This window comes from Pyrus communis, chromosome 12 (genome assembly GCF_963583255.1).
Source record: "Pyrus communis chromosome 12, drPyrComm1.1, whole genome shotgun sequence".
Taxonomy (NCBI): Eukaryota; Viridiplantae; Streptophyta; class Magnoliopsida; order Rosales; family Rosaceae; genus Pyrus; species Pyrus communis.
Genome location: NC_084814.1, coordinates 4168161 through 4181786, shown reverse-complemented (window position 1 = coordinate 4181786; position 13626 = coordinate 4168161). Strand labels below are relative to the sequence as shown.

Sequence of the window (13626 nt, the reverse complement as noted above, 5' to 3'; positions counted from 1 at the left end):
AAGCACGTGGCGAAAAAAAGTATTCGTTCAAACTCGAATCGAGAGTTCCAAACTTTTGTTCTCTTTCCACTAAATTAAACCATTAGGTTTAACCAATTAAATATATGCGAAAAATTCAAAGATTTAATATGCTTTTCAAAAGTGTGTTGTACGGTTGTGGGATGAAGGAGCATCTCTACATTATTTTGCTTTTGCTTATTAATATTCACTAGTCGCTAAATATATAATTATACTTTTCTTAATTGAAAATTATTATAATTTCTTAAGGTGATATCCATAATTATAATTTTAAAGTGTTAATTATAATTTCTTATGGTGAATATCCATGATCCATAATTATAATTTCTTACGGTGAATATTCACTAATTACGCTAAATATGTAACTATAATTTCTTACGTGGAGAGAGAGGTTAAAGCATTTGGGAAGAGGATCCTCTCCTGAGCTTAGGATGGGGATTCTTTTGATCACGAAATCCGAGCTGTTTAAAATTAATTCAATGGTTCCAAACAGGAGGATCCTCTAAAAGTTATAATAATTGCAATCATTAGATTAAATTTAAACGGTTCGAATTTTGTGATCAGGAGGATCCCCATCTTGTGCTCAGGAGAGGATCCTCTTCCAAGCAATCGAGTTTGATGAAGCCAGCCTGTTATATAACATGCATATTGAATATTAAAATCGGATGGAATTATCACGGCCGCCACTACCTCCTTATCGTCTTCAAAAGTCCCTTTATTATCATCCATGTTCTTTTCTGTTCATCTCTTCATATAAATATTGGTTAAAACTGAGTGGAGGGGCATTTTAGAATTCGGATTGAGATATCTGTGGATTTCTTACTTCGGAGTCCATGAAATTGACAATTTGAACCGTTCAAGATAGATTTAGATAGTAAAAAGAGAGCTTATATATGAGGTGGGCCAGTAAAATATGCTAATAAGAACTGCATGATTTAAATTGACAATCTAACTTACTCAGTTCACTAAGATTCATACAGGATCCCATTTAATGGGATAAAATTTTGCTGTTCTTGTTGTTGTATATTTTTATTGAAAAACAAAGAACTCACATGCATTCACCCATATATCCATCCGTTTTCCTTTGCGTGCCAAAACTCACATGCTATATATGTAAGAGTAATATAACAGTCACGTATCTTCATAGGTAAAAAACATATCAAAACAGAAAGCAAAAAGAACAAGAAGTCTGGTTTTCCCACAACGTTAATGATGTTCACTTTCTATAAAGACTGATCATCATTATATCATAAGATTCCACGACCAGCTCCACGACCAGCCTGCCTATTAAATTATACATAATTACATATATAGGATAATAATCTTTTACAAAATATTGTCATATAGTCCCTTCCATTGAGGGAGATTATTTGCTAGATATTTGTTAGAGCTTAATCTCTAATATAATCGTTTGGTTTATCTAACCGACATATGGTTTTGATTATTAGGACATTAATTAAAATAGAGACGATTCAAATCTTTGAATTCCTAAACTAAATCAAACTGTATTATCATATATGTTATTGAACTTTTCAATTTGTAACTTTGTAGTTTGAGGATACCTCCATCCATGAAGATCTTTGACTTTATCCCTGGGACCAATGAATAAAAATTTATGAAAGGTGAAAAAGAGTGTGTGAATAGCACTATCAGTTCTGATAAATTACATAACTTTGATTGACATGTTGTATTGTTGATAGCGCGCGTAATTAAGTACGTGTGCTTATATATAAACAATAGCCTTTCCCTCTCCAAAGCAACTCTCATGTTCATTAGTTTCTCAAAAGGCCCTTTCTCTGAAAAGAAGGGGAAAAATGATGATTCTCTTATCTTCGTTTTCCAAGATTTTCATCACCATCACCATCAGTTTTCTGATGCTCTTTCATAGCGCAATTGGCTGTAATAATCTCATCCAAAACTCTTGCAAGAAAGCCTCAGATGGTGATCCAAATTTGAGCTACAATTTCTGCGTTGCAAGCCTTGAGGAGGCCAACTCTAAATCCCACGGCCAAAGTCCAGATCACCTTGAACAACTAGTCCTCATTTCACTTAACCTTACCATATCCAACGCGACGAACATCAACTCCACCATTTTGAAGCTCTTGAAGGACAAACGGTTCGACAAGTACGCAAAGGATTGCTTGAAAGGCTGCTCAGAACTCTACTCGGACGCCATCCCTACGCTGCAAGAAGCTCTTTGCGCCTTTCGGTCCAAGGACTTTCCCAAAGCAAATGTGGAAGTCAGCTCTGCGATGGATGCTTCTAGTACTTGTGAAGACGGTTTCAAGGATAAGAAAGGTGAAGTGTCTCCATTGAGAAAGGAGAATGATGTCTTCTTTCAGTTGAACGTCATTTCTCTTGCATTTATCAATACATTATCTAGTTGATTGAGAAAGGCAAAATATATATCGATGTTAATTTATAGGTTTATGATATATAAGCAGTATTTTGTATAATATATTTCCACAATAAACAAGCCAATAAGCTCGGCAGTAGCCACTAATTTCTTTTTGTATATATTCTTTTATCAAGTATTTACGACGTACGTGCTTGAAAAAATGTTTATTTGTCGCTCTAATTATAAACCAAACCTAATCATAACGCACTTCTCTGCGAACAAGTTCCGGGCGAAAACAAAAATTTCTCCGGTTGACCACATTCCAACTCACCAAAGATTATAACTAACATTAGCAAACTGTTCAACAAAAAATGACTTTGCCTTTGCTTCGGGAGATTTTAGGGATCAGCTTCTCTCCTTCACCATCTGTGCTAACCCCAATATTAATTAATACATTTTTTTCGTAAGCATCTAAAATCGGCTCTGTTTTATTTGTAATTTTTAAGGGAAAGAAAAGGAAATTTACAAAGAGAATTCTCGACGGATCGAATAATCAACTTGTCAAAACTATTACATGAGGAAATTTACCAAACCAAACACAAAGGTTGCTATAGATATGTGCAAAGGTAGAGATAGTACGAATGTCTAAAAGAGGCAAAAGTCTAGCTTTTCTTTTTTCAGTAAAGAATGTGCATGAAGCCATGTAATCTCAATTTATATTATTCATTTGAGGATAGGTCTACTGTTGTGTGAGACACTCTTTTCCTTAGACCTGGTTGAAATCCTCGGTAAGGTTTTTATCAAGGCCCAGTAAGCATACTATCATCAGTTCGTACGTATTTTAAGTTGCTTTAATGAATATCATACTTCTTTCAAAAGAAGCCATGTCAAGTTGATGAGCAAGAAACATTTAGGTTTTAATTATGCATTTAAAAAACCTAGTTTAATAATGTGGCATAACCATCACAGCAGTCACGTCAAGTGATCAATAAATATGGTTTCCTTAACATTTTCTTTAAATTAAGCAACTGATCGGAACCTTCACCTTTTCTTAATTTAGGCCATGTTAATGCTCATTCTCCATATGATTGGCTAGAAGAATTCTTATCAAATAATAAAGAGTTTTTTTCTTTTTAGTTTTGAATTAGATCGATATTCCAATACACGCATGCATGTGAACTGGGTGTGAAGTCACACCATGGACTTGTCTTTTGTAGCGATAGATCGATATCGCCCATGTCGCCCTCGCACACAACTTTTTTTTATCGAAAAAGACATCATCTAGATATGAGATGAGATCATCGGGTTGGGAAGAAGAGAAAGAAACCACAAAGGGTCTTCCTTCCTCTATCCACACCTTATCCTCATAAAACAAACGAAACCCATATCAACTGCACAATTATTTGCTACATATGCTGGAAAATCCTCCCAATATCACACAATAATTTTTATATGAAATTTCAAAATGTTACGAGTTAGTTTTAGGGTTTAGGGTCACTATGAAAAATGGAAAATAAAAAGACGTGATATGAAAAATGTTCTCACATGCTTATTTTGAAAAGAAAATCCTCCAACTACAAACAAAATATGCAAATTGTAAAATTGAAAGCTAATAGAGGAGAAAAAGCTTAGACGTGTGGATGGTGAGATAATAAAATGAATGTTGCATCACTGTCTTGATTGCTATTTGCTAATTGGTTTTGGAGTGCAAGGTTTGCCCACATATTAAACCGTCACTCAATTAAAATTGGCCACATGTTGGCCTTAAAAATTTGTCATATGTAAGAAGGCGTATGAGATTGTTGAAGGAAAAAATTGGCTAAATTAAGATCATTTGAGCAACATACATAGAGCTAATTAACAATTGAAAGGTGGAAGCATGTTCATATGCACTTAAAAACAAATCTTAACCATGATATTCAAAGGCTACTAGTGTGGTGAACCAAGACTCAATTCAGATTTACAAGAAATAGTTGAGAATTCATGACAGTAGATTCCTATTTGCATGGGCAAATGCTAATCACCCAAGAGAGGCCCTTCATTCTTTTGCTTCTTTCTCCATGGATCCATGATGAATAAACTCTCCAAAGTTCCCAAGGGAGGAAACCTCTAATTTCTCCATAACAAGGCAAGAGATGTGAAGAGGAGATGAGTAACCTAGGAGGAAGATTCATGCTAGTGAACTTCCTCCTAGGGACCGGCTATGGTGAAAGGAGATGAGAGTTTTTGGTATCTCTTCATCTCAACAATGCGGGGAGCAAACCTTGGGGTTATGACATATCATCAAATGACCAAAGACGTACCCACAAGACAATTGTGGTGTCTCGATTCAAATGACTACTTTTTATTATTTCAACTAGTGAGTTCTCATATGACATGAGTATAAGAACTCCTCTTTGACGGAGTTCATTGAACTCATTCTCTATTGAGCACCTACAAACTTGCCTTGGTGACTTTTACACCAATGATTCGAGACCAGTCACTCTTTGAAGAGAAAAGACATAGTATGATATTATCTTACCTGATTATTAGTCCCCAATTAGCGATCATATGATTAGGAACGTTTAGGATATGTGCTTGAGAAAGAAAGGTCTCAAGAATCTAACTTTGTTACATTACATTCTCTCTATCACATATTCTTTAGGCTTATTGTTTAGGTGTATAACATTTAATGAGATAACTTTAAACAATAATATTTGCCCTTATATTAAACTAAATTAGTTTAATATGCAAAATGTTCGTTATGTATCATCTCATGATTGGCTTTTATAGCACATTTCTAACATAATGTGAATGTAAAAGGCAAAACTCAACATAGGAGAATCAATAAACTTTGCAAAGGCTTATAAGAAGCTGAGTTGCTCCTCCAATTTTCAAGTAATTTTGAAGTGAAACCTCAACTCTCTATAAAGTGATCAAACCTTGTTAAGTCAAGTCTTTAATGTGAATTCTATTCTATCAATATTTTACAAGAGGTTGGAGATTTTTAAAAATTTGCACTACATGTTCCTCACTTACAACACTTCATAGGTGTCCAATTTAAATGGTATGTTCATATTTGTCAACCCATTTACATATCTCTATATATCTCTATATATAAAGCCAACACTACTGTGAACAATATTTTTTTAGGGTCACAGGCTTCACAATAAAAGGACAAAAATGCCCCCTAAAAAAAAAATCAAAAGCAGCCTGAAATAATGCATCAAATGTGGCAAGGGTATTTTTGTCATATAAACAGTGTTTTTAATATTTTACTATCCAATGTATAGTGATAAACAGTGTTTTTAATATTTTAATATTCAGTGTAACACACCCCGTCCTAAGGAGGACGTGCTGGGCGTCACGTGAGAGTGACGTAACCATGTGCACAATGCGGAAGCTAAGAAGATAAATAGAATTACGAATAAATAAAATCCGAATCACTAGTAATACTAGCTAAGAAATGATGCTAGTGCGAGTCTAAGTGTATAAATACACATTCAGAGCAATAAGAATGTCTAGTTGCAGTCAAGTAGGACAATTACTAAGATATAACACCCGAAGGTGAATCCTACTTTTATGAATTCTGTCAGAACTCTGTTGGATTCCTCGTGGCCACCAAAGCTCTGCTACCTAGAACCTGGAGGGGCGAAAAACAAAACGCGTGAGTGGGCAAAAACAAATCTTTTCAAAACCTTTTCTCTTTTCAAAGGTTCTAACCCCTCGCCGTAAAACCTGTATAATTTCCCAGAAAAATAGCATATATACATATATACTCATCATAAATCATATCTCAAGTCATGCTATCAATATGCCACTGAGTGTATGCCATGCTCATACTCCGAATATGACAAAAAGGTAATAACAGGTGATGCATCTCAAATCAAATCACATAAGCCGGATCCACCTCAGTGGCTTGTACGGTTGATTATAGCTCATCATAAATAATAACATGTCAACCGTGTGATCAGCACGGCTGAAACTATAGCTTATAACTAATCTCACATCATATCACTTCATATCAAATCCTGCACACGAGTCGGAACCACCTCTAGTGGTCTGTACGACAAGCTTGGGTGTAAAATAAATATGCTCTAGTGCTACAATCACGTGAAGACTGTGCAATTAAATGCGGGTCACCTACGAGTCGGAACCACCTGTGGTGGTCTGTACGACAAGCCTGTGCACCTAACTTGGATCCAAGGTGAGCATATGGTGCAGGAGGTGAATAACACGTGAAAGACTATGCCCTAACTCTGGGCGGGAGCACTAACACCGGGGTGCAGGTTTATGAGCTATCGATACATCTGAACATATTCATCATCAAATTTCCACATCTTAAACTTAGCATCTAAACTTACCTGATACTTACCTGGGCGTCCACATCGCTAAATCACAATTGTACATATTTACCAATTCATAATTATATGAAACTACTCATGCATAAATAAAATGGCATATACATTGCAAGGCATTTTATAACATACTTTCACTTAAATTGATTTTCTGGGAAAAATCTCATTTATATAGGTATTTACGGAAAAAAAAAGTCCACTCACCTGGAGTTCACCCTACAACTCCCTAGCACAACACATCAAGGCATCATGACGATCGGCGCCTAGAACAATCATCAAATCATGCCTCAGAAATCATATCGATAGAATATAACTTATATAAAACACGTCACTATGTAGATCAATCCAGAAGATCTGCAACTCAGATTTTCGATCCGTAACTTCCAGAGGTTCACAATATACCTCTAGAACAACATCCTAAAATTGCATTATCATCCAACGGTCGGATCTCCGTCAATTGCCAAAACCAAGTGACGGTTAACATTCTATTATATGAACTTACAACTCCAATTTTGGAAGATCAGTTAATCAGATTCCCTATTCGTAAGTTCCTATAATTCTCAAATATTACGTATTACAACGTATCAAAGTTTGGTGACAATCCAACGGTCGGATCATCAATTCACATTTTCACCAAGTAACGTAACGTAAAGAATTTAGGTCCAAACAATCAATCTACGTTACACAATCACCAAAAATGAAATCAAGGCAATTCATTTAGCCTAAGAATAACATTGACGGCCCCCTGGCCACGTGCCGCCGCGGGTGGTGGTCGGCCACCCCGGCTCGTCGGAAAATCCAACTATTTCAAAAAATTACCAAAATTTACAGAAATAAAAATCTCAATGAGTAGAGTAATACCTGTGGCCAAGGCCAAATTGGCTTGGAAGCACCTCAATTTCACCAAAACCGTGCGGAACCCTAGGTTTTAGGTGTGTTCAATCTGACTCCAAAATAACTCCGTCATCCCAACCATTGCTTGGGCTTTGTTCTAGGCCTCAAGAGGATGCCATGGGTGGTGGAAATTGAAAGAAATTGCTTTGGGATTGGGTGATTCGAAGCCAAAGCCGCCTCACCCCTCCTTGCGAATTTCTCTATTTTCAAGGCCAAATCTATCCAAATTTGAGATGGAATGGATAGACGGAAGGTTGTGGAGGAGTTCTCAAGAGGTTTCTGGAAGCAATTCGTGGGAAAAAATGGGTGAAAATCGTCAAAAATGGAGGTGTTTGCCAACCGGGTTGAAAACGGGTTGCGGGTCAAGGGAACCCGACTTCCCCTCCTTCTCCTTCTCCCTCCTTTCCCTCATGTTCTCTCCTCTGGTTGGTTAGACTCCTCTTCTCTCTTCTCTTGATTTGCCAGAACTCTCTCCTCTCATCTTTCCCGATTGGGCAACTCACCCAATCCTGTTTTTCCTCCCCGAGTCCTCTTTTTCTTCTTTTACCAAATTTCTACCAACTCTTAAAATAATAATAAGGTTATAATATATATATATATATATATATATATATATATATATATAAAGTATAAATAGTAATTAAACTAAAAATGCTTCTCGGTTTACTATTCTGTAAAACTTTAACCAAAATTTCAAATCCTCTTCTGCTTACTCCTACGAGCCCGTAACGTCGAATACTTCAGCAATACGCTAAAAGAATTATGTACTTCTTACTATATACTAATCAACGAAAGCCAAAAATCCTTTACCTCTAGGGTGTTTTCGTAAAATCACACTTTTAAAATTTGTAAAATCATAAAAATTTGGGACGGGCTGTGACACAGTGTACAATGATAAATAATGTTTTTAATATTTAACTTTTTCCTGTACGGTTTTATTTTTATTTATTTTTAATAATTAGTACATTGCAATGAGTTAGCAATAATGTGATTCAATCAGTTGTTTACCAAATAATATTTTCTTTATTTTTAAACACGTTCAAAACATCTTAAGAGGCCCGTAGTGCCGGTTATAAGAAAGGTTTTTTGCACATGCATAATAATGTGATTCGATTAGTTGTCAAATGATTGTTTTTTTTTTCTTCGAACAAACGATATTATCTACACTAAGGGAGAGGGGGTGAACTTAGTCTCACATTGGGATAACAATAATGTGATTTAATCAATTGTTTATTAAATATTATTTTCTCTATTTTTAAACACTTAAGAGGCACATAGTGCTAGTTATAAAAAAGGCTTTTCGCACGCTCATAATCATGTGATTCAATTAGTTGTCAAATGATTTTATTTTTTTTTGAATAAACAACGTTTTCTACACTAAGGGGTAGGGGTGGGTTTAGCCTTACAATGTGTTAGCAATAATATAATTCAATCAGTTGTTTATTAAATATTATTTTCTCTATTCTTAATGTAAATTCAATAGAATGTAGATGGAAATTGAAAGATCGATTTTATTATATAGATTAAGCTGTTTTGATTGGTTTATGAGGTGTTTCTTCTAGTATGGTCAAATGTTATTCATTTATTTCAAATATTTGACTTTCTTTTTGTCATAAAAAAAAATTATTGAAGCAATTCACGCATATAAATACATTTCAAACGTATAAGTCGAGCGTAGCACGCCGTAATTCAAAAAATGCATTCTGCACATGCATGAGCACGTGCATGAAGGCTAGTTTAATCTTGACGCACGTGTATGAAGGCTAGTAAAATCTTTTAATAGAACCTCTTACTTGGGCATGGCTTATCCCACATTTGAAACCCCTCAAGAGAAGCCCAGATTTATGCTTGCATGACATATGCATGATTGACTTGTGAGTATCATGGATATCCTGCATAAATGTAATTGTTTAGTATAAGTTTGTTGACCGAAATAGCAGTTTGAAGACTAGAATTTCCCACATCACAATTATGCACTTTTATAGACGAATTTTTTTTAATATTATATTATTTTCTATCCAAAATGAGAAAACTTGGTCTCACGTTTATTTTGTTATTGGATTAATTGAGGGAGATGGTGGACAAGGCACGTTATTATAATAAAAAAGAATGTTTGTGGAATAGGGTGAAGAGTACATAGATATATAGAGAGCGAACTCAAGGTCCCAAATTTGGTGAGTTGTGTTGAAGAGTCTGTTGGAACTAGTTTACCCTATGCAGTTTTTCGTACTTAGTAACAAACACCATTCCATTTGGCTAGTCTGTTGGGGTTGCTCCAAACTCCAAAGTTGCTTCATCGAAGTAATCCAATGCAAAGGTTAAAAAACCGACGCGTATGTTGATTAGACCAGTTGAGTACGACAACATGCTCGGCCCTCCCGACTCGAGATTGAATCCGGCTTTCCGTTAATTAAAGCAGTTTAAAATAGAATACGGCATTGTTAAAAAAGAAGAAACTGACACATCAGTACACCAGTTAACTAGTATAATAGATTGCGTGATCAGTTAACAAGGAAGCAGAAGAAAAAAGAGAACAAGTACTGCAAATCCAGGAAGCTTCCTCTATATACTTTTCTGCAAACCAGATTCCATTTTTAGAACCATACACACCTCACTTGGTATTAGCAAGAAAGCCAAAAGCAAAGGAAAAATGCATCGCATTTCTTCCTTTTCAATCTCTTTGTGCTGCTTCTTGTTTTTCCTGACGATTCCTCACGAAAAACTTTCCGCTGTTGCAATATCCGTTGACATAATCACCCAAACCTGCGAAAAATGCGCATCTGAATCCGACGTGCTTAGCTACAACGTTTGTGCGGCTTCTCTCCAAGCAGTGCCTGTCAGCCATGTGACTAATCTTCAAGGACTAGCAGTGATAGCAATGGAGCTGGCACTGCACAACGCAACCAACACGCTTTCAACCATAAAGGAGTTGTCGAATAACAAAAGTTTGGATCCTTTTGCTCTGGTTTGCTTGAAGGATTGCTTGCAGCTATACTCGGACGCGATCACAACGTTGGCGGATGCGGTCGGAGCATTTCTGAGTGAGGATTACGGCACGGCGAGTACAGTCATGGAAGCAACAACTACATGTGAGGGAGGGTTTAAGGAGAAGGAAGGTGAAGTGTCTCCATTGACAAATGAGAATTACAATCTTTTTCAGTTATGTGATATTGTACTCTGCATAAGTCACTTGCTTAATTACTCGAAGTCTACAGCAACCTAATTATTTCTCAGGTGGAATAAGAGCTCAGCAATTATCTGGATTTTTAATTCTTGAGTACATGATTTTTTATTTATTGCACAAGCGATATTGATGGAAAGGAAAATTGAGCTCGGAATTCGGGTGCAAGAGTAAATGTCTCAGCCAACTAAGTTATATGTCTCTTCCTTTGCATGTACACGTTATATGCAGCTAAAGAAACATACTTTGTGTTGTACTATGATCCTAATAATCAAATTAACTGTAACATTTTCTCTGTATAATCGTATGTAAAACTAAGTTTTTGGACATTAAATTAAAGGTAGTGCAATCCACACCCTCGTTTTTACTTCTCACACATCCTTTCGAATTTTCGGCTGTTGGATTGAAAGAATTGAAGAAGATTAATGACAAAAAAAAAATTAACAAATGTGTGTGAGAAGTAAAAACTTAGACGTGTGGATGGTGAGATAATAAAATGAATGTAGCATCATTGTCTTGATTGCTATTTGCTAATTGGTTTTGGAGTGGAAAGGGGTTTTTTTTTTAAATTAATTAATACCTCACAATGGGCTAATAAGAATGTCATTCAATCAGTTGTTTATTAAATATTATTTCCTCTATTGTTAAACAAGTTCAAAACATCTTAAGAGGCGAGTAGTGCTGGTTATAAAAAAAAGGTTTTTCGCACACGTCTAATAATGTGGTTCGATTAGTTGTCAAATGATTGTGTTTTTTTTTTTTTTGAAAAAAACGAAATTATCTGCATTAAGGAAAAGGGGGTGGGCTTAGCCTGAAATTGGTGTAGTAATAATGTGATTCAATCAATTGTTTATTAAAAATTATTATCTCTATTTTTAAACACATTCAAAATATTTTAAGAGCCGCGTACTGCTGGTGATAAAAAATGTCTTTCACATGCGCACAATAATATGATTCAATCGGTTGTATTATTTTCTTTATTTTTAAACACTTAAGAGGCATGTAGTGCTAGTTATAAAAAATGTCTTTCACACGAGCATAATAATGTGATTCAATTAGTTGTCAAATGATTTGTTTTTTTTTTTTTTTGAACAAACGATGTTTTCTACACTAAGGGAAAGGGGGTGGACTCAGCCTCACAATGAGCTAGTAATAATGTAATTCAATCAGTTGTTTATTAAATATCATTTTATATATCCTTAATGTAAATTCAATAGAATGTGGATGGAAATTGAAAGACCGATTTTATTACATGTATTCAGTTGCTTTGATTGGTTTATGAGGTGTTTCTTCTAGCATGGTCGAATATTATTCGTTTACTTCAAATATTTGACTTTCTTTTGTCATAAAAAAAATATTATTGCAGCAATTCACGCGTATAAATACATTTAAAGCGTGTAAATCGAGCATAGCACGTCTTGGTTCAAAAAATGCCTTCTGCATACGCGTGCATGAAAGCTAGTAAAATCTTGACGAGCGTGTATGAAAGCTAATAAAATCTTTTAAGAGAACCTCTCACTTAGGGCATGGCTTATCCCACATTTAAAACCCCTCAAGAAAAGCCCAAATTTATGCTTGCATGACATATGTATAATTGAATTGTGAGTATCATCAATAGCCTCCACAAATGCAATTCTTTAGTACAAGTTTGTTGACCGAAATAGCAGTTTGAAGACTAAAATTTCCCACGTCACAATTATGCACTTTTACAGACTATAAATTTTAATATTATATTATTTTCTCTCCAAAATGAGACAAGTTGGTCTCACGTTTATTTTGTTATTGGATTAATTGAGGGAAATCAAGGACATCTCTGATGCTTTAATGGCAGCTGGTGCACCTATTACTGATCGAGACTTAATTGCAGCTACATTGGCCGGTTTACCTGATGAGTTCAAATCCTTCATTGATTCAATTCTCATTCGTATTTCCACCACAACCTTGGATAAATTGCATGGCCTCTTGCTCACCAAAGAATTGTCAATATCTCGACGGAAGAAAATTGTCTCCTCTAGCACCACAGAGCCCTTTCATGCCTTTGATGCTCAGTCACAGCCTCTTCTCTTGCCTACACCACCACAACATCAAGCCTTTGCTGCTCAACCCCAACCTTCTCGGGGAAATTACAGAAGCAATCATTGCGGTAATTACAGAGGTCATGCTCGTGGACAACGTGGTAATTACAAAGGTAATAACTTTCGTGGAAACTATCAAGGTTCTCGTGGCAATTATCATGGCTCTCGTGGTACTCTTTGTCAAATTTGTGGATCAAACAATCATGAGGCTATTAACTGCTTTGATCGAATGAATCTAGATATCTTTGGCAAAGTTCCTCCTGCCAAGCTAGCTGCTATGTGTGCACATTTTTCATCCAAGCCCTCTCCTTAGCTTATTGATTTAGGTGCGACTTCACACATCACCAATGATATCTCCAACATCTCCTCTCCTACTCCTTATCGTGATGAAGACAAAGCCTACATTGGTGATGTAAAGGTTTGACAATTAACAATATTGGTTCTTCCTTTTTACATACTCCTTCTGCCACATTTAAACTGCAAAATGTTATTCATGTCCCACAATTGCAGCATAATTTACTCTCTGCCTATCAATTTCTCAAGGATAATTACTGTTCCTTGACACTTAATTCTGATGGATCCTATGTAAAGGATCGTTCTACGGGGAAGACGCTTTTGCGGGGATCGGTTAAGGATGGCTTTTATCCCCTGCAGTGTTCCTCTCAGTCACCTCAATATTCTACAGTTTCATCCACTGCTCTATTAAGTGTTAAAGCACTAGTTTAAGTATGGCACAACAGACTTGGCCATCCATCTTCATCTATCTTCAAATGAGTTCTTTCC

At 35.8% G+C, this 13626-nt stretch overlaps 2 protein-coding genes across 2 annotated transcripts; both read left to right on the top strand.

Moving 5' to 3' along the window:
- Positions 1 to 1799: 1799 nt before the first annotated feature.
- On the top strand, positions 1800 to 2556 carry LOC137711328 (putative invertase inhibitor). The gene has a single exon (XM_068450558.1). It carries the CDS (start codon positions 1833 to 1835, stop codon positions 2403 to 2405), a length of 573 nt encoding a protein of 190 aa, XP_068306659.1. The 5' UTR covers positions 1800 to 1832; the 3' UTR covers positions 2406 to 2556.
- A 7676-nt stretch (positions 2557 to 10232) lies between these two features.
- Positions 10233 to 10903, top strand: LOC137709883 (putative invertase inhibitor). Its single transcript, XM_068448863.1, has one exon. It carries the CDS (start codon positions 10238 to 10240, stop codon positions 10808 to 10810), a length of 573 nt encoding a protein of 190 aa, XP_068304964.1. The 5' UTR covers positions 10233 to 10237; the 3' UTR covers positions 10811 to 10903.
- The last annotated feature ends 2723 nt before the right edge of the window (positions 10904 to 13626 follow it).